General features: G+C 35.8%; 3 protein-coding genes across 3 annotated transcripts in view; 1 reads left to right on the top strand and 2 right to left on the bottom strand.

Annotated features, from left to right (window-relative positions):
- Positions 1-582: 582 nt before the first annotated feature.
- On the bottom strand, positions 583-1,483 carry LOC110721089 (pathogenesis-related protein PRB1-3-like). The gene has a single exon (XM_021900213.1). The coding sequence runs from the start codon at positions 1,403-1,405 to the stop codon at positions 815-817; it is 591 nt and encodes a 196-aa protein (XP_021755905.1). The 5' UTR covers positions 1,406-1,483; the 3' UTR covers positions 583-814.
- A 14,104-nt stretch (positions 1,484-15,587) lies between these two features.
- On the bottom strand, positions 15,588-16,690 carry LOC110721066 (DNA topoisomerase 3-alpha-like). Its single transcript, XM_021900180.1, has 2 exons — positions 16,180-16,690; positions 15,588-16,059 (listed from the first exon to the last, which is right to left on the bottom strand). The coding sequence occupies exons 1-2, from the start codon at positions 16,342-16,344 to the stop codon at positions 15,913-15,915; spliced, it is 312 nt and encodes a 103-aa protein (XP_021755872.1). The 5' UTR covers positions 16,345-16,690; the 3' UTR covers positions 15,588-15,912.
- Positions 16,691-17,475: 785 nt separating this feature from the next.
- Positions 17,476-21,233, top strand: part of LOC110721088 — a 44,332-nt gene continuing 40,574 nt past the window's right edge. The window contains exons 1-4 of the mRNA XM_021900211.1: positions 17,476-18,236; positions 19,962-20,029; positions 20,284-20,354; positions 20,494-20,772. Coding sequence (XP_021755903.1) covers positions 17,830-18,236; positions 19,962-20,029; positions 20,284-20,354; positions 20,494-20,772 — 825 coding nt within the window. The 5' untranslated portion in view covers positions 17,476-17,829. The remainder of the gene's footprint in view (positions 18,237-19,961; positions 20,030-20,283; positions 20,355-20,493; positions 20,773-21,233) is intronic.

The following is a 21,233-nucleotide window of genomic DNA, read 5'->3' as shown; positions in this document are numbered from 1 at the left end:
TTGTGAAAAAAATTTACCCATGAGCAAAACAGATTTGTTGAGAGAGAAAGTGGGTAGAGAGATAGTGGGTGGGCATTTTTTTGCTCACCATTGAGAGTGGTCTAAGTTGAAATTGTTTCTTGTACTGATGGGGATATCTATTAGATCAACGAGTATGAACTCTTGGGAGATGTTTATTTGCCCTATGAAAGGGGTTACTCCTAGATGAAATTAAAAATCCATCAATGCTAATTACTTCGTATTATGTAACTTTATTTCTTTCAAATTCTTGATGATCAATTATTTTAGTTGGTCAAAGTCTTGAAGGATGATACTCAAAACCTGAGATCAAATCCCGTTTACATTATATGCCAAAAAAAAAAAAAAAAAAAACCCTCACATCCAAAAGGATGGATCAAATTAAGCTAAAAGACATGTTTGACAAAACTAGCCCTTGTATGTATTATATAGCTATAAATTGTAAGTTTATGAGTATAAAAATCGAAATCATAGTTACTGGTAAGTTTTATTTATTAATTCAAGTAATCTCCACTTATATGTTCCAATCAACTTCTTCATTCATAGATTAATTTGCTAGCAATGTAGCGTATAGATAAGGGTGTTCATTGATCACTATAAACACAATAAGCTAGCATACAACACATTTCAATCCAACACATATATTATGACTTTAATGAGTTTGACATGTAATAGTACAATATACGTAGTACATATAATTGCTATATATTCAAATATATATGCCCTTTGCTTATATATTTGACTATTTGGGTTTATAATTTCTTGAAACCCAAATAAAATCAAAGCTAAACCCGAGTTAATAAGGTCGTTCACCCACATAATTTCCAGGAGGATAATAATTACAAGTCATAAACACGTCCCCATTTTCACAAACGCTCCTAGCACATCCAACACTCCTTGTTTTACTCCAAACAATTTGTGTATAATGTCCACACATTTGGCCCTCAACACAAGTATTTGAACCATAATCATAATATTTCTCCTCATCAGCCCAATCTTGAACAGCATCCCTAGCCCTCCATTGTGATCCACTCCCCCAAAATATGTTCTCCCCTAAGGTAAACCCGCCCTCAGGGAACGAATGCTGTAACTTACAATCTTGGTACCTTTGCCCTGCCCACCACTTGGCGTACTTCTCAAGTTTAGTGTCCCAAACAAGGGGGAACTCAAACTTTTTGGCTCGTACGAGGTTTTGGTACGCTAGGAACTCTAGGGCTTCGCCGAGGCAGCCCCAACATAGTTGCTTGGAGAGGTTGTACACTTGTGGGAAGTTGTAGTTAGGGTTTAGTGGGGTGAGTTCTTGGGTGGAGAATGATGGTTTTGGGTAGGAAGTGAGGATTATTAGTAAGGTAAAGAAAGAAAGGAAGAAATAATAACAAGGTTTCATGGCTTATATTTTTTGGAAGTTATATGTGCCAAAAAATATGGTTAGAAATAGAATAATGTTGGAGTTGTATATATATTGGTCGAGTAGCTATATTATATGGTGTGAAAGTAATACTCCGTATTTGGTGTTTGATATGTGGAGTAGAAATATTATATGAAGTATAAGATAAATTGGATTTTATTCAATGCACGAGAATGTGGTCGTACGGTTGTCTTAGATGATAATGTATTATTGATAGTCACATGCTTAGAAATGTTAAGTCCCTTATATAAAGTACATATAATAAGGAATGATGTAGTTGGCGGTTTGCCAACTTTAATTTGGTCCAATTAAGAACTAGTGTCATGAAAATAGAGTCACGAAAGGTAATGAAATAGATGAAATTTGATTAGCAATCATTGGTTTTAACTCTTTTAAGTATATATTACTCCAGAATATTGATTAAGGATGTTATCTAAACTTATCTAATTAACGATTGCCCTTAATTTTATGTTATAGGTACAATTGTTTAGTCCTGATTAAAATTAATTAGACTTGAAATTTGTTAATCTTTTGTAAGCTGAACTAAGCACACCCTAAAATAAACTAATTAATAGACATTTAATTCATTATAAAACTTTGTAATATATATATATATATATATATATATATATATATATATATATATATATATATATATATATATATAGGGGAAGACTCTCGTGAGAAATTTTCTTATGTGAGAATTTTTCTTATGTGAGAACACTCTTTATGTTCTAAATTTTAAATCTGATGTTCTAAACTTCTCCACAGGTATTCTAAATTAAATCAAATGTTCTAATTTAGTACTCACATGTTCTAAACCATAAATTAGTTAAGTTCGATGTCATAAATTTTAAATAACTTGTTCCAAAATTTTAACTTGTATGTTCTAAATTTTAAAACGTGTGTTTTAAGATTTTTAATTATATGTTCCAGATTTTAAATTGTATATTCTATTTTTTTACTCGTATGTTCTAAATTATTTACTCACACTTTCTATATTCTATATCAGTTTGTTCTAAATTTTTATTCACATGTTCATAATCTTAAATCATATGTCTAAATTTTACTCATATGTTTAAAATTTCATAAAGCAAATTTTATAAATTTTTAATCACTTGTTCTAATTCTTAAATTAGATGTTCTAAACCTATTACTAACACAAATGTTCTAAATTATTACTCATATGTTCAAAATTTTAATTTGAGTCACATGTTCTAAATTTTAACTCGCATGTTCTAAATTTTAATTCACATGTTCTAAATTTTTACTCACATGTTCTAAATTATAAATCAGTTCTCACATAAGTATGAATTCTCACATATGGACCTATTCTCACCAGATTCCTCCTATATATATATATATATATATATATATAGTGGAGTATTTTTTTTAATGCATGTATAAAGATCTATAAATGATGATGATAGAGACGAGATTTCATAAAAATAAAAAAAGATAAAGACAATATTTTGATCAATTTAATTTCTGATTTAGTTATTAATCCGTAATATCTCATTTACACGACTTTATCAAGATAGTTGACAACCACAAAAACTGAAGTACATACGATTGGTGGTGGGACGGCCGTAGGTGCCAACATATTCTCTCGTGATTGCGAGTTTGTAAAACTATAAACCCGTGAAGCTCTACAATGTTTTTTTCTTAAGACATCATGGACCACCTACCATTAACAATAACAATCTGGAAGACTCTACTCATCACATGACTAATAGAATTCATTAAATTAGTATGGAAACACATAAACGCTAATTAGCTAATTATGTGGTTTTGTTTGATTTGTCGTTAATTCTTTTAATAATTATAGACGAGAATAATTAGTTGAAACATCAGTACATTTTTGTTCACAGGTTAATGGATCCTATATGCGTCAACTTCGAGCTCTACTTGTTTAAGATCTTTGCATTGGTCTAATCTTTCTTTCCCAAAAACTAAATATAAGGAAGCTTTAAAAACCATCAATACGAGAGTGAACAATACCTTAAATGGTTAGATCTTTTCTCTAGTTTTAGGAGATTTTGAGATCGATTCTCATCACTCGCCTTTGTGACTCTTTACCAATACGAGAAATGACAAGTCTATTAGGATGTCATCATCTCGAAAGATACACCTTAATTGTTCTTGTAGGGCATCGAGAGGATTCGCAGGCTATTATATTGTATATCTACACTTTTACTTGTCAAAAAGTGCTCCCAAAAATAAAGAGGGAATAGCCTCAACAATTCCAAGACAATACAAAATTAGGATGTCATCCTCTTGAGAGTTACACTTTAATTGCCCTTGTAGAGCATTGAGAAAATTTGCTGGCTATTATAGGTATCAATGTATATCTAATTATATATACTTTATAGGAAAAATTCATGGGAATAATCCCACCTTTTACCCGTTCGTTTTTAATAATCCCACCTTTCAATTATTTTTCAATAATCCCACCTTTAGGTAACTTTTATTTTTATTGGACCCATCTAACTTGAAACCGGCTAACAAGGTAAGCAATTGTGACGTGTACTTGGGTAGTCTGATTTCCCCCCTAAAACATGCCATGTCATTGACGGGCGTTAGAACGGTCGCACATTCCACACTCAATCAAATAAATTTATAAATCCTAAAACTAACCCCTAAACAAGTCTAGTGGTAAGTTCGGAGTCGAACCACAAGGAACGGTAATGTTGGATTGTTCTCGATCTAATGCTTAAGCTACGCCGAAGTCGGTTTATGGATAGTGGACACTACAACTACACTAAAACGCATATAAAGAACAAGGTATGATAAAGTCTACTAGGGGAAAAGATCCACTTAGAACAATTAATAGGCTAATGAGAATCCATTTGATAATCAATCATGCAAAGAAAGAAATATAATGAGAATTAACTACACTCAAAAGTAATCTCTCAAATTCCTAGCCTAGATCCCTCATTGACTAGGTGCATAGAAGAAAATTACCCAAAATGCAATCAAATATATCAATTTTAATTCACAATCCCTTGTCAAACTAAAACCAATATGCAATTAAGTGTGCTATCATGGGAGATCAATCCAATCTAAAACAAACAACATGCCAACATCAATTCAATCAATTTAATCACACAATTATCATCAAATTTATCTCAAATAACTCAAATAATCATTACAAAGTCTCACTCAACACCTAGTAGAAGGGAAACTACTCAAGCATAATGAAAGCAACTAAATAAAGCAATAAGAGAAGAGAAAGTAAGAAATGCTCATTGATATAAGGTGGAGATCTTCAAATTCCTCATTTGATTATCCAAAATCCATTAAAACCATTGTGCTCCTCACTTTCTCTCTCTAAAATTTTGAGAGTTTCTCTCTCTAAAACCTAAAAACTAACCTAAAAATCTATTCTAAACTGAAAAATCTTCTCTTTTTTAATGAGCAAAAAAAAAAATCTATTTATACCCCTTACAAAATTGCTTAGGAAGCTCCGCAAAAAGTCAGCTGAAACGGGAAAAGGTCCGACCGAACTCTGTGTAGGTTCGGTCGGACTCAGGGTAGGTTCGGCCGAACTCAGGGTAGGTTCGGTCGAACCTCCCTGATCCTTGTTTGGTCGAACTTTCCTGGTTCGACCCCTCCTGTAAACATGCTGAAAACTTGGTTGAAACTGCCTTGGAGGTTCGGTCGAACTTTTCAAAAGTTTGACCACACCTTGGTTCGACCGAACCTCTTAGAGGTTCGGCCACACCTCCTCTTGAACTTCCTCTTCTTGCTTCCTCTTCTTCCCTTTTGCTCCTCTTGTCTTTGTCCATGCCTCCATACTTGGCCAAGGGGCCTCCTACCGTGCTTAGGACCGTCGTGGAACCTGCAAAAGATAGCAAAGATCACGAGAGCATGGGGATGATAAAATTATGCATAAATATTATCAAAACAAGCGCAAATAAGCATACTTTTCATCCATAAAAGAAAAGGAATCCATAAGAGGAGAAAAGAGGTAGAAAACCTAAGAAAAACAGGAGAAAAGAGACCAATACACTACCCCTAAGGGTAACATAAATGTCACTCATCAAACACCCCCAAGCTTAACTTTTGCTCATCCTCGAGCAAAACAAAACAAACACAACGGAAAACGATGTATATTTTTTTTTTAAAAAAAACAATAAAATAAAATAAAACTAGAAGAGAAAGAATATACACTAACTCACTTTCGTAGGAATCACGAATGCATTTAGCGCATGCATCAAGCACTTTAAACCCCATAGCTCGCTCTAGTGGACGAGTAAGCTCTCGTAAGGGTGTCCTAAGAGTTTAACCCATAACTCTTGAAAAAAAATCAAGGCAAAGCAATAAATAAATAAAATAAAATAAATCGAAGTAAGAGAAAAGTTACAAGCGTTCTAGAGTGGACTTTTATGATGGAACAAACACTAATGAATGTCAATCTTTCTAAAATAATAAAGGTATGCACGTTCTAAGATGTCCAAGGTTGATTGAAACATAACATATGCTAAGCATAGAGAACTAAAGGAAACACATTCCACCTTTTGTTTCAACCAATCAAACCACGTTCTCTCTACTAGATTCAAATCCACTTTCAAGTTAGCTTCTCATGATTCCACGAAGAAACCGGAAAATAAATAAGAAATTAAAAACATTGAGAAGGTTACCCGACATCTTGGCTATGCAAACTCGCTCTATAGGCTTGATTCCTATTTCCCGCCATCATTGAATGACTTAACCCTCTAGGATCAAAAGGACTTTCAAGGTATTAACATATAAGCTAGGAGAGTAAAGGTGTGGAGAACTCTTGAAATTGGTGGTAAACCTATGTGAAGCACGGGTGGAACTTCTTCCACAAGATCCAAACGATTCCAAAACAAAAGTTCCAAGTATGCTTATTAAATAACTTTCCCCAAGCTTATTTAACACAAAATAACAAAAACAGGGAGAACAACAATAACAAAACCCTTTTTTTTGTGTGCTTTACATTCTTCTTTACCTTTTTTTTTTTTTTTAGATGTCCTTGCCTCTTTTAACTTTGGACGGCTTTTTCTAAAAAAGTATTTGGTTTTATGCAAAAAAATTATATACAACACATACTTGCTTTGCAAATGAACTTATAATTCTAAACTTGCACCATAAACAATAAAACAAGCTCCAAAACAAAATTGCTTCACAAACTAAAGGTAGGATTTAAAGTGAAACTAAGGCTGGAAGGCTTGTATTAAGGTTAGAGAAAAGAATGTATATGGCTCAAATGGACTAGTAATAGGGGCAAATGCAAACCAAATCTAAAATTTAAAATTAATCCTATAAAAAGAGAAATGTCTTTGTCATCCCCTAAAGTGGCTCAGTCGCGATCTTGGGAGCTAAAAGTCAAGTTCTAGATATGAGAATGCAATAGCCGAGGATCCAAATATGCCGCTCAACAAAGTATGATGAAGGCTAGAACAATTATACCTCACTAGGGATAGCAATAACTAACTCTTGATTTCATATCCACTATAGAGAGCAACTCCATCTTACCACAAGCAAGTGAACTAGAGCTTCATGGTCCCAAAGTTCTTAGCCAACTACCTTAGCATACCATATCCTAGAGTCAACCTAACACATTCTCAAACCGTGCACACCTCTAAAATTTAGGAAGAAAGACATTCAAGAATACAAGTCCAAAAGTATTATGTCCAAAGCAAGAACAAAAGAAAATACATTGCAAATTTGCCTTGATAGAAACAAAATCTTTTTGGAATTTTCAAAATATAGAAAATGGGAAAGCATATACAAATGTGCATGGCATATATGAATCAAAATTCCACCAAACATGATAGAATACCCTCCCCCAAGCTTGAATGAGGCAACATGCTCAAACTTTAAACCAAAGAATCCATGGGAGGAGAAAAGAAAGAAAGTCATCCAACCAACCAACATATGTCTAACAAGTCACAAATCATTAGAGGAAGAGCAAGGAAGGATATTACCGGATATTAGGTGGGTATAGTACCCGCAAATGACCCAATTAAACCTTCTTGAAGCCGACTACCTCTAAAATTGAATCTTGTTTTCCATGTGCTAGCAAAAGTGGAGTCAAACTTCCTTGATTCTTGATCCAAACCAATGCATAAGAGTATATTAAGTTATGTACCTAGCACCAAGCACACAAGCATTTCCATGAGGCCAAAAACTATTCTAAAAAGAAAAGAAAATGAAAGCAATAAAACACGGGTTACTTCCCGAGAAAGGCTTGCTTAAGGTCCAAGCTTGACCGCTCTAGTAAATAATATTGCAACGATCGCAAGAGCTTGTCAAATGCACTACTACACATCTCATAAGATAACAAGTAAGCAAATGATATAAGAAGGGCATGCACCAAGATTAGTGCACGCAAAAGAAGGTGAAGAGGGAGTTTCCAAGAAAAAGAAGAATCAAAAGAAAATTCAAGAAAATCAGAAAAAGAATAGAAAGGCAAACTCTCTTCACAAAAATCTTTTTGGGTGGCAAAATCACCCTTTTCCTCAATTGAAGACGAATGAGGGACATAAAAATCTTCATAGGAAAGGGGGTCCCCAATAGGCTCATTAACAAAGGAAGGAAGGGATATAGGAGTGTAGGGGATATGGTTGAAATTCCTTGAAAAAGGGACATGAGAGAAGGGGATAGGAGCAATGGTCTTACAAATGGTCTCTTCTTCACCACCATTCCTCAAATCACCAATTTGAGCATGAAAATCAATCATAGAATCCTCAAAAGAAGAACACTCATGATCATGATCTCCCTCAAACATCCAACTTCCAAGAGGAACTACATAATCCCCTTCACTACAATCATGAACAACAACTCCCTTAACTTCCTTAAAGCCTAAAATCTCAAAGCCATGCATGAATGGATGCAAATTCATTTCAAAATGGTCTCTCTCCCATGAAGCATTCTTAATGAACTCACTCAAAAGGCTATGGGTTTTCATTTGACACTCAATAAACACATTAGACATAACCTTAAATGAATCCAAATACTCATGGATAAAAGGATCACAATCATGCACTTGAGACTCATCAAGATGGGAAAAAGGGTTAGGATTTTCAAAATCAACATTCTCTTCATTCTCAACTCCTTCACCATCACTCATATGCTCACCAATGGGATCCTCACACTCTCTTGGTTGCTCAAAATCATCATCATCATCCTCAACACACACATTAAATTGGGATTTTTCACAAACAAGCATCAAGGGTGACAATTGGCTTTCTAACTCTTCTTTTCTTCTCCTTCCCTCCTCAAGACGCTCCTCATTCTTTTTCATTATCTCTAATTGACCTCTCATAGAATTAAGAATCATTTCCTTACTAGGCCCAAGCTCATTATCAAGCTCAATGCACCTAATTTGAGATTCAAAAGTAGCAATAAGGGATTCAAAAGGTGTTGAAGGTTGAGGTTCAACAAGAGAAGAAGAAGTACAACCAAGATTGGAAAAAATCAACATTAAGATCATGAGCATATACATCACATTGGGGAGTGGGGGCACAATCAAACACATGAGATTCATCATTAAGGGAACGAAGCACATCACAAGAAGGCATGGTAAATAATGAAGAATATTGAAACACACCATTAGCATCAACTTGAGCATGTACCTCATCATCATGAACAAAAGAGGAAATAGAGTTGAAATCATGTGTTTTAGGTTCACTTAATGGATCATGTAACAAATCATGGGAATTCATGCTAATATTAGAAGTATCAACACATTGCATATCAATAATAGAATCATGATTACCCTTATTATAGACATCCCAAGCAAACCAAACATAAAAATCCCAAGCATCATCAATTGATAATACTCTAAATTCACCATTATGCATGCATTCAACTTCATCCCTAGTTTGCTCATTCAAACCAAAATAACAAATCTCACAAGCCTCCCAAAGACTACAACAATCAAAATCCAAATATCCCACAAGTCTATTGAAATATTCACAAAAAGGCTCATTGTCATATTGAGGAAACGAGTTACTTGCCATTTTTTTTTACAAAAACAAGCAAAAATTAAAAAAAAATAAAATAAAAAGAAAAGTATACACAAAGACCTAGACTCAAGCAATCAAAAACAATCAAGCATTGACACCGTTCCCCGGCAACGGCGCCATTTTGACGGGCGTTAGAACGGTCGCACATTCCACACTCAATCAAATAAATTTATAAATCCTAAAACTAACCCCTAAACAAGTCTAGTGGTAAGTTCGGAGTCGAACCACAAGGAACGGTAATGTTGGATTGTTCTCGATCTAATGCTTAAGCTACGCCGAAGTCGGTTTATGGATAGTGGACACTACAACTACACTAAAACACATATAAAGAACAAGGTATGATAAAGTCTACTAGGGGAAAAGATCCACTTAGAACAATTAATAGGCTAATGAGAATCCATTTGATAATCAATCATGCAAAGAAAGAAATATAATGAGAATTAACTACACTCAAAAGTAATCTCTCAAATTCCTAGCCTAGATCCCTCATTGACTAGGTGCATAGAAGAAAATTACCCAAAATGCAATCAAATATATCAATTTTAATTCACAATCCCTTGTCAAACTAAAACCAATATGCAATTAAGTGTGCTATCATGGGAGAACAATCCAATCTAAAACAAACAACATGCCAACATCAATTCAATCAATTTAATCACACAATTATCATCAAATTTATCTCAAATAACTCAAATAATCATTACAAAGTCTCACTCAACACCTAGTAGAAGGGAAACTACTCAAGCATAATGAAAGCAACTAAATAAAGCAATAAGAGAAGAGAAAGTAAGAAATGCTCATTGATATAAGGTGGAGATCTTCAAATTCCTCATTTGATTATCCAAAATCCATTAAAACCATTGCGCTCCTCACTTTCTCTCTCTAAAATTTTGAGAGTTTCTCTCTCTAAAACCTAAAAACTAACCTAAAAATCTATTCGAAACTGAAAAATCTTCTCTTTTTTAATGAGCAAAAAAAAAATCTATTTATACCCCTTACAAAATTGCTTAGGAAGCTCCGCAAAAAGTCAGCTGAAACGGGAAAAGGTCCGACCGAACTCTGTGTAGGTTCGGTCGGACTCAGGGTAGGTTCGGCCGAACTCAGGGTAGGTTCGGTCGAACCTCCCTGATCCTTGTTTGGTCGAACTTTCCTGGTTCAACCCCTCCTGTAAACATGCTGAAAACTTGGTTGAAACTGCCTTGGAGGTTCGGTCGAACTTTTCAAAAGTTTGACCACACCTTGGTTCGACCGAACCTCTTAGAGGTTCGGCCACACCTCCTCTTGAACTTCCTCTTCTTGCTTCCTCTTCTTCCCTTTTGCTCCTCTTGTCTTTGTCCATGCCTCCATACTTGGCCAAGGGGCCTCCTACCGTGCTTAGGACCGTCATGGAACCTGCAAAAGATAGCAAAGATCACGAGAGCATGGGGATGATAAAATTATGCATAAAGATTATCAAAACAAGCGCAAATAAGCATACTTTTCATCCATAAAAGAAAAGGAAGCCATAAGAGGAGAAAAGAGGTAGAAAACCTAAGAAAAACAGGAGAAAAGAGACCAATACACTACCCCTAAGGGTAACATAAATGTCACTCATCAGTCATCTCTCTCTCCGTCCAACTACCCACGTTAATGTCTGTAGAGTTCCTCCCTCCCTCATTACTCACTTGAACAGAGGCTCTGTAAAAAATCTCATCCGCCATAATTGAAGCTTCAACAACTTGAGTACGGTGCCATTAATTGTGAAGCTTCCATCGTTGGTAAAAATTGAATAGCGAAGAACCCCATTTTAGGTAAGTTTTTCGAACCCTGATTTCCGCCTGAAAATTTGCTAAATTTCGAAGTAAATGTCGAACCTTAACCCGAAATTGATGATTTTTCTATATGATTGCAATGTATTTGATACTTACTGTTGCGAATTGTTGTTTATTTGTGTTATGTTGTGATTTTTTTGTCGGTTTATGTGATTTGATTTCGAAACCTAAATGCTAGGTTTTTGTTGTGCTATGCTGTTGGTTTTTGTTGAATGTTAATTGTGTTATAGTTGTTGTGAACTTAGGTATGGGTTGTAGTAAAATAACCTTGAAAATGTGGCATGGAGGGGTGTTTCAGCAGCGTGTTAATGGATTGTTGTGTTATATGAATGGGCAAAACAGAACCTTTAATGTAGACCCTGATGAACTATGCTCTTTTTATCTTGTGGAGTTGGTTATGAAGTGTGCTAGATATGATGGTAGAATTCAGGGGTTTTTATACTTAGTTCCTGGACTGAGTATGGAGGATGGGTTGAGGAGGGTCACAGATGATGACAGTATAAGGGAAATGATAAGGGTAGCAGAGAAGCATAGGGGGGTGGAGGTTTATGCTATGCACTGTGAAAATGACCCAATTCTCTTTCCCAAAGAACTACAACCTGCCTCCTCAAAACAGAAGACCCAACCCAAATCTGTGAGAGCCAAAAAACTTCCACTAAAGAGGGGACCACCTTCCCAAAAAGCCCTTGTTGAAACTTCCCATAAAGCCCTTGACAGCTCACGAAAGCCAACAGAAAATGCTCCCACTGAACTTATTACCATTCCACCAACCATTTCCCCATCTAACAAAAGTACATGTAGAATAAAATATGTTATAAACCCTAGTACAACACCTGAAATAGCTCACCAAGCTCCAGAAAATGACCCTGTAAACACTTTTGAGTGGGAAGATGCAAGGCCTGAAAGCCCTATCCCCATTAATGATTTGATACCAGAATATAGCAGTGATAGTGACACAGTTGACCCTAGTTATAACCCACTGGTTGACAAAGGCAAAGGAGTTAGTAGCAAGCCTTTCTTTGGAGAAGTGGGTACAGATGACAGTGGGGAAGACTTAGATGACAGTGGGGAAGATGGTGGTGATATTTTAGTTGAAGATGATTATGCTTCTGAGGAGGTAGAGGATGATTATGAGAAGGAGAGTGAAGAGATCTTGAATGAGGAGCTTCAATATCAGTCTGACAGTGGGGATGAAGAGTACAACATAGCTAGGCAAAGGGTAAGGGATACAACTGCCCAGCTTGTTGATATTGCAAGAAAAATACAAATTGAAGCAGCTCAGGGAATTAAACTACAGGAGGAGGCTGTAAACAGGACAGATGTTGGGGAAGATTTAGGTGGTGAACCTTCTGGCCCCCAGAGTGATTATGAAGAGAGTGATGATGAAATACATACCCCACCTGATAGTGGTGAGGAAGATTTGATTCCTGGAAGGAGAAAAAGACTAGGTTTGTTGGTGTCTAAACAAACAGATTTTTCAAGTTTTGAGTGGAAAGTTGGGCAGAAATTTTCAAACAGAGATGATTTCAAGGATGCTGTAGCTAAGTATGCTGTGTTGCAGGGCAGAGATGTGAGTATTGTTGTGAGTAACAAACAGAGATCACAGAGGTTAGGTGTGAAATGCAGAGGAAGCTGTCCATTCTATGTGTATGCTTCCTGGGATAGTAGGAGGGCTACAATAGTTGTGAAGACAGTGAAAGGACTTCACAGTTGTCAGAGAAATATGAAGAGGAACAGGCAACTCAAATCAAGTTTTGTTGCAAAGCAATATTTAGATGTGTTCAAAACTAGGCCACATTGGCCAGCAAAAGACATTATTGAGTGTATGAGGAAGGCATACAGGATGTTGGTGACTAGATACTTTGCCTATAGAGTCAAGTACAATGCCCATAGACTGTTACATGGGTCAATGCATGACCACTATAACAAGCTAGGTGGGTATTTGAAGGCAATAGAGGAATGCAGTCTTGGAACAGAATTGGAGCTTGTCACTGACATTGAAAAGCAGGCTTTCCCACTAATGTTCCAGAGGTTGTTCATCTGTTTTGAAGCTTTGAGAAATGGGTGGATTCAAGGTTGTAGGAAGGTGTTGGCAGTAGATGCCTGTTTTCTCAAGACCTTTTTGGGGGGTCAACTGTTGGCTGCTGTTGGCAGGGACAGTAATGACCAGATGTTCCCAGTGTGTTGGGCTGTTGTTGAAGGTGAAAACAACTCCAGCTGGGAGTGGTTCTTCATGAAAGTTGCTGCTTGTCTAAATCTGGAAGAAGGAGAAGGGGTCTCTATCATTTCTGATGAGCATCAGGTATGATTCCTAACTTATTTCTCAACTGTGAGCTAATTGTATATTCTATATTGTTTGTATTCTAATTTGAATTCTTTGCCTATTTTGTGCTAATTTGAATTCTGTATTGTATTGTAATTTGGCAGAGTATAGTGCATAGTGTCTCAACCGTTCTGCCTAAGGCAGAGCATAGACACTGTGCTAGACACATATTTGCTCACTGGCACAAGAAGTATAAAGGAGATGAGCTGAATTGTTGTTCTGGAGAATTGCTAAGGCATACAATATGGCTGATTACAATGAAGGACTGCAGGAGCTTGCAGAGTTAAATGTGGATGCAGCCAATGACTTCAAATTGCATAGGCCTGAATTATTCTGCAGAGCTTTTCTGAATCCAGGAGTGAAGACTGATGCAATTACTTCAAACATAGCAGAAACATTCAATGGGTACATCATTCAAGCAAGGACAAAACATTTGCTCTACATGTTAAAAGAGATAAGAGCTACTTTGATGCAGAGATTGGTGGTGAAAAGGCAAGGTATGATGAAAGTCACCACATTGCTATGTCCAAGAATACAAGCCAAGTTGGAAGTTGAGAAGGCAAAGGCTGCAGAGTGTGAAGTTACTCCTTCATCTGAAACCCTTTTCAATGTGAACTACTACTTAGATCAGCTGGTGGTGGACTTGGAAAGCAGAAGTTGTACTTGTAGGAAATGGGACATGCTGGGCATCCCATGTTTCCATGCAGTGGCTTCTATTTTTTTCATGGGCAAGGAACCAGAGATGTATGAGGATCAATGCTACCACAGGGACACTTATTTGTCAGTGTATGCAGGTAACAAAGCAATTCCATTAATGCATTCATTTTTGTCTGCCACTGTAGTTGTCAACTAATGCATTTTTTTTGTGGATGTTGATAGGTTGTATTCCACCAATTCAAGGTGAAAGGCACTGGCCAGTAGTGTCCATGCCTATCGATCCTCCACCAATCAAAATTGGTCCAGGGAGGCCAAGAAAAAATCGAATTAAAGATCCACATGAGAACCCCAACAAATCCGGTTCTTTGACAAGAACAGGGATTGAAATGACTTGTTCTGTCTGCCAACTGAAAGGGCATAACAAAAGGAAGTGCCCTAACAAGGACAATGTGCAGCCAGCTGATCCTGCTCCAAAGAGGGGAAGAGGGAGGCCTCGCAAGGATGCTAAACACACAGCAACATCACAAACTGCAACAACAGCTACACCTCAACCTACAGCTGCATCTGTGCAATCCACTCAGGCTGATACAACCCACCACTCCCTAACTGCTCAACCTACCATACTTGGTAGAGGGGGAAAGAACAATTTTGATGGGTAGGGGATCAAGGGGTGGAAGGGGTAGAGGAGGTGTTGCTGCCAATGTTGGGACAGGAAGAGGAAGGGGTTCACATGTTGCTGGCTCTAGCAGAGGTGCTTCAAGTGGGAACAGGGGAGTAGGAAGGGCCAGGGGTGGAACTAGGGGCAGAGGAAGGAACCAGGTCCCAGCAGGTGTAGGTGTCTTCATTGCATCAGATGGATCTGCAATCACTAATGTGAGTGCCTTTATGTTGGCACTATTAGTGTGTCTCATTTTGCTTGCAACTAATGTCTTACTAATGCTAATATGCTACTGTATCTGTTTGCAGACCCAAGGCAATGACAGGAGAACAAGATCATCAAGAACAGCTATGGTGTAATTACTTGCAACTAGAGTCAACGTTCGACCTTGCATCAACCAACTCAGTAGTCATCTAAGTAGTGGCATGAACAATAACTCATTTTGGTGTAATTAAGTAATTAAGTGTTGGTACTTTATTTATGTAATCTTTTAACAACAGTTTTTATTGTTTTTGGGCATATTACAATGTAATGCAATGAACCATGGCAGTGTTCATTTTGTGTAATGCAGTGAACCATGGCAGTGTTCATTTTGTGTTTGTTGGCCAGACCATTTGCAAGCTATTTTGTTCAACATAACAACTTCACCAACTTAATTTGTTCAACATAACAACTTCACCAACATAATTCAAGTTGAAAGCAAATCAATGTAATAATACCTTCCATTAATTCACTGTTACAGTAACATGCCTTGCTACTAAAAAGGTTTTTTCAAAGCCATATTACATGTCACAAATGCAAAATATACAATCATGTCCAAACCTAAACAAGCTTAATGAGTCTAACCTACTATCATCTCCACTCAATATCACTGTCATGCCTTCAAATACACTAACAGAAAAGCAAAGAAAATCCATGACACAAACAGAGCAATGGAAAAGTTTTTTTCATTCCTTGCCACCTTCATTAGTTCAATTCTAGTGTGGCAAAGCTCCATTTTTGTATCATTCAACTCATCCTCTTTAATATCCAAATTCTTCTCAATTTTTTTTCAACTGCTCCTTCATGAAATCAATTTCAATCTCCTTTTCAGCAACTTGTGTATCTTTTTCAAAAACCTGGAATCGTAGATCTTCAAGGTCCATATTGTTAGCATTAACCCACTGAAAGAACCCACAATCACCCTCCTGTAAAAAAAAATCCCAAAATCAAATTAATTTGAAAGCCCTAATTTGATTTTTCCAATTGAATAATCTTACAAGTTCAATTCCAAAAACAAAAAATTTGTCACTTCCAACCACACTTACAGGCCAGTTAGGGCATCCGTAGAACTTCTTACCCACATTATCGCCATTCCTCACCCTCCGAATTACGGCTTCAACACCGCATTTGCACTTCAATTTTGGCAAACCCCAACCAAACGACCTTGACGAAGATGATTCACTTGAACCAACGTGCCTACAACTACCCATTGCAACCAAATTTCACTGAGAAGAGATGAATTTGATAGGGGAATTTGCGACCAACAATGGTGTTTTAAGGAAGAGAGGAGACAGAGAAAGAAGAAGAAGAGAAATCAACTAAGGGACATGGCACTTTTAAACAAACAAAAAAAAAATTAAAAAATAAGTAACCGTTAGATTCCACGTAGGCCTAAAACCGGCTAAAACAGGTGAGGTAACCTGTAAGGACCAATAAAAATAAAAGTTACCTAAAGGTGGGATTATTGAAAAATAATTGAAAGGTGGGATTATAAAAACGAACGGGTGAAAGGTGGGATTATTCCCATGAATTTTTCCTACTTTATATATTAAAGCGACTCCGAAAATAAAGAGGGAAAAAACCTAACAATTCCAAGACAATTAAACATTATTATTATTATTATTTATTATTATTATTATTATTATTATTATTTATTATTATTATTATTTATTTTTACTAACATTATGTATTTATATATTAAAGGCATTCCATCCTTCAAAAAAAAAAAAATGCTAAAAATGTATGTGTTCTACGTGTACTCCTTTTTACACTAGCATCACAACACATCATCTATCTTCAACAATTTTTATCCATGAGATCTTAAACTAAAAATGGATATAAAGAATTTTGAACACCAAACCTCATAGAATGAAAACCATATATATTACCATTTTAGCTAGAAATTAATCATGAGTTAGATTAAAAATAATCCAAAATAATTTATTGTTGTCATCATATTCTAATTTAATTAACAAGTCTTTTTAAGCGTAACGTAAAAAAGAATTATTTAAAGCATATCCGAGAGCAAAGCCCGGTTCACACCCTACTTTGAGAAATTATAATATGTCTATTATCGAATCTAGTGCTCTATTTGTTTCTCTATAATGATTTATTTCTGAATGCTCGAACTTTTGGAAAAGTATCTTTATGCTAACGAGGATGCTTTGGATCAAATTCCAATAAGACCAAATTCCTTGAACTAAATTTACCACTATTAGATCGTTGCCTTCAATTCTTCTATTACAAGTCTTAATAGATAAATCATTCACGTTTTATTCTATTCGTATTGTTGTTAACTAAAACGAACAAAACTAAAAAATACCAACTTTATATGAAGTAGATCATATGCAACTCAAAGTCATCAAAGAATCAAATTCTTTCTATTAACAGAAGAATCTAATTCGTTAGTGTTAGAAATAGGATTGGTCAAAAATTACTCAAATCCTAATATTTATGACAAGATCTTTGGTAACCTTGATATTCACACAAACTAATCATCATACATATCGTTCAAGCAAAGAAACTTGAACAAAAAAAGTTGCAGTTGCAGTCACATTACAGTGCCACCATCTACACTCCACTCTTCTTCCACTACTTTCTAGTTGTCACTTCTTCAGAATTCCTCAATTTTATCTTTAATTTATTTATTTTTAATTAATGTACCCTTCTTCTTACTTTCCCATTTTCTGTATCTCATGATATTCTTGTATCCAAGTTCTGCACTTTTAATCAAACCCTCAAATCCCATTTCATGGAGATCTGATTGTAAGCTTAAAAACAGCAAAAACCCAGTTCAATTTCCTGCTTTAACACCCATTTCTTGCAGATTTCAGCAGAAAAAAGGGTTCTTTCAGCACAAATTTTTAAGCATTAGCAGTAGTAGTATACAGAAAAAATCTGATAGTTTTTTGATGATGGAATTTCTTAGTAAATTGGGAATTGGGTGTTTTGGGAATAGGAAAGATAGGCAATTGCAACAATTAGGGCAGAAGACAGAGACTGAATCTGTTGCTGGTGGGCAGGATATTGTGGATTCTGCCATGGTTGAGTTTAACCTCTCTCCTAAGCATCTTGTTGTCATGGTTAATGGTCTTATTGGAAGGTCCTCTCTCTCTTCTCTCTCCTATTCCTTACATTTGTTTTGCAATTCTTTTAGTGTTCATTGATTTATAGTAAATTGGGTGTTTTGTAATGATATGATGGATGATATTGCTAGGTTGATGATTAATCCATTATTGCATAATATGTTAGAGGGTTAAATTATAGTAGTGATTGTTTCTGAGGGTAGCGACTAGGGAGTAACTCAACTGAATTATTGAACTCGTGTGTAAGCTCTAAAACTCGAGTTTGAGAGGTTGTACCATGTTGAAGAACCAACTTTAGCTGAAAATTTTAGAGAGCCAATAACTTATTGTGCGTATATCTTGCTGAGAGAATGTAGTCGCAAGGGATTGTTTGATGGCAATGCCAATAGGAAGTTGGATATAAATAATGGGAAGTTGAGGATAAAAGATATTTACAAATGCTAAGAATGTGCTCGTTGTAATTTTGATGATAAAAGGGTTTTAGGAAGCATATCAATCCTTTAGTGGAAATCTTATGAGACAAATTACCTTAATGTGCTTATTAAAATTTGTTTGATAAAGGATTTTGATGCTTTTAGTCAAGAGAATCATATGTTGGATGATAAGACAACTTTTTGTAGTGTTACATTGTTGAAACTATGAATCTTGTGGTGATGGACCATCAATTTGAAGTTATCAAAAGAAATAGGAAGAGGGAGAGTGATGTGAAGGGGGGTAGTAAAGATAGTATTGGTGAATGGGGTATGCCTTTATGGCCATTTCCTTAAAAATTGAGTTAATGTGAAGATGAGAGTGATTTAGATATACGTTTTCTTAAAGACCTTGTGAAGGATGAAATAGAAGGCTCCTTTTATTGGATTAGGGCTAAACAAATGAAAAGAAATGAGTCCAGTTCAGTCATTTGAAGCAGGGGATAATAAGTGCAACTTTAACTAGTTTAGTAAGCAATTTTGTAAGTAATCTGGCTGGCCATTATTTGGTAGGTGACAAAATGACATGTATGAGGAAATTATGGGAACTAAAGAAATAGCTTCTAGGTCTGTTAGTTGACACATAGGATGAGATATTTTTGTTTGGTGTTATGTTATATGGAGTATGTATGAGCAGACAATTTTTTTCAACTGATGTCAGCGATTGGGCTGTGTTCATGTTTTATTTTCTTACATATTATATGTGCTTTGCAGCCTTCGCTAGAAAGGTTATTTCACTCTTTTATGAAATAGCTTCTTTTTGTAAAATTACTGATACAAAATCATTTGCGTGTGTTTATCGGCATCAGTGGTTTAATGTGTACTTGAACCACTGACTAAGTGATAATATGTATGAATTTGTTATTCCTTGTCCCACAAAATGAAAAAAAAGAAAAGATATTAACTGAGAAGATTGAACCTTCCATCATGCCTTGTCACCCATTATCGCTTAGTGCTGAATTAGCCAAAAGATAGTAGTTGTTAATATCTTGTTTTTCTACCCTTCTATATGCCTCTATAATCCTATAACTCACTATTCTCTATCTGTATAAGGTGCTTCAGTTCCATTGTTACAGTTTTGTACTGCTAAAACTTGTAAGAAATGTTTCACCATGCATATTGGTCACATGCTTTGGCAGCTTGTTTTTTTGTTTAAAATTTCTCCATTCTGAAATCTATAGTACTTAATAATATTTATTTTTTTGGTGTCCCTATGTATAATTATACACTTGCTACACATACTTACTTGACTTGTGAACACTTATAATGTAGTGCCACTGACTGGAAATTTGCTGCTGATCAATTTGTGAAGCAGCTCCCTGACAAAGTAATGGTGCATTGTGAGTTCTATTTCGCCCCTCCTGCTTCATACTTAAGTAACTTTACTTTACAGGGAGGTGTCCTACTCTAGTCATATTACTGATCTATCCAGAAATTATTATAAGCTTTTCTTTTTTTAGACATGAATTGTTACCACTTACCAGCCTTTCATCCATTCATATTAAAGAGTTATTATTTTTTTTTTTCGATAGGAAGCTATTTTACTCTTTATATTTAAATGATTTGCCAAAGTTCACATTCGTCTTTGCTGCAGGTAGTCAATGCAACACCGCTACATTGACATTTGATGGTGTTGATTTGATGGGTGAACGTCTTGCTGATGAGGTATTTGGGTAATAGCTATTTCATCCTCATAGCCTAAGTTACCTGTAATTGTTTGCCTTGTCTTCCTTGTGAATAGCCTATGCTTTCCGCTCCTTACAAGACTTCAGTGATGATATTTTCATACTTTGCACAACTGCAGGTATCCACTGTTATCAGCCGCAGGCCTGGGTTGCAGAAGATTTCATTTATTTCACATTCTTTAGGGGGTCTTGTTGCAAGGCATGCTATTGGAAAGCTGTATGAACCTCAGGAAACATCGAACATTTTGGTTGCAAAGGGAAACTACTTTGAAGATGAGACTTTAAGTTGTAGCGTTGAAAAGGTTGGAGAAGACTGCCAAGGTAGAATTGCTGGACTGGAACCCATGAATTTTATCACTGTTGCAACTCCACATCTGGGTTCACGAGGACACAGACAGGTAGGTACTTTAGCTAGACTTGCATAATGTTTCTTCTTAACTTGTGCGTACTGTTATTTCTCATATGAATTCCTCAATAGCCATTTAGAATGTTAATTTGAGCTTTTGAGTTGTGACTACAAAACAAGCCTGATATTAGTATATGTCGAGCTTACTTTTCAGTTTATAGTTCAGGAATGCACTGTGAAAACTAAATAGCACTTTTGACCATCCGTGTCTTGACACTGTCTTGCTGCAGTCATATTATGTGGCGGAGCCAGAAAATTTCAAAACGGGGGAACAAATAGACATCGTTTAGTATGATAAAATTGTTGGAACAAATAGATACTTAAATAAATAGTTGAAGCTCTACAACTCAAAAAAAACCAAAATATGGAGTACTTAGTCAAAAAACCTACATTATATACCAATTCTTCCTCCATAAAAGTATTTGATTACGGGTTCAGAATTTTTGAAAAATC

Source organism: Chenopodium quinoa, unplaced genomic scaffold (genome assembly GCF_001683475.1).
Source record: "Chenopodium quinoa cultivar QQ74 unplaced genomic scaffold, ASM168347v1, whole genome shotgun sequence".
Taxonomy (NCBI): Eukaryota; Viridiplantae; Streptophyta; class Magnoliopsida; order Caryophyllales; family Amaranthaceae; genus Chenopodium; species Chenopodium quinoa.
The sequence above is the reverse complement of the archived record's forward strand: the minus strand, read 5'-3'. Positions and strand labels throughout refer to the sequence as shown.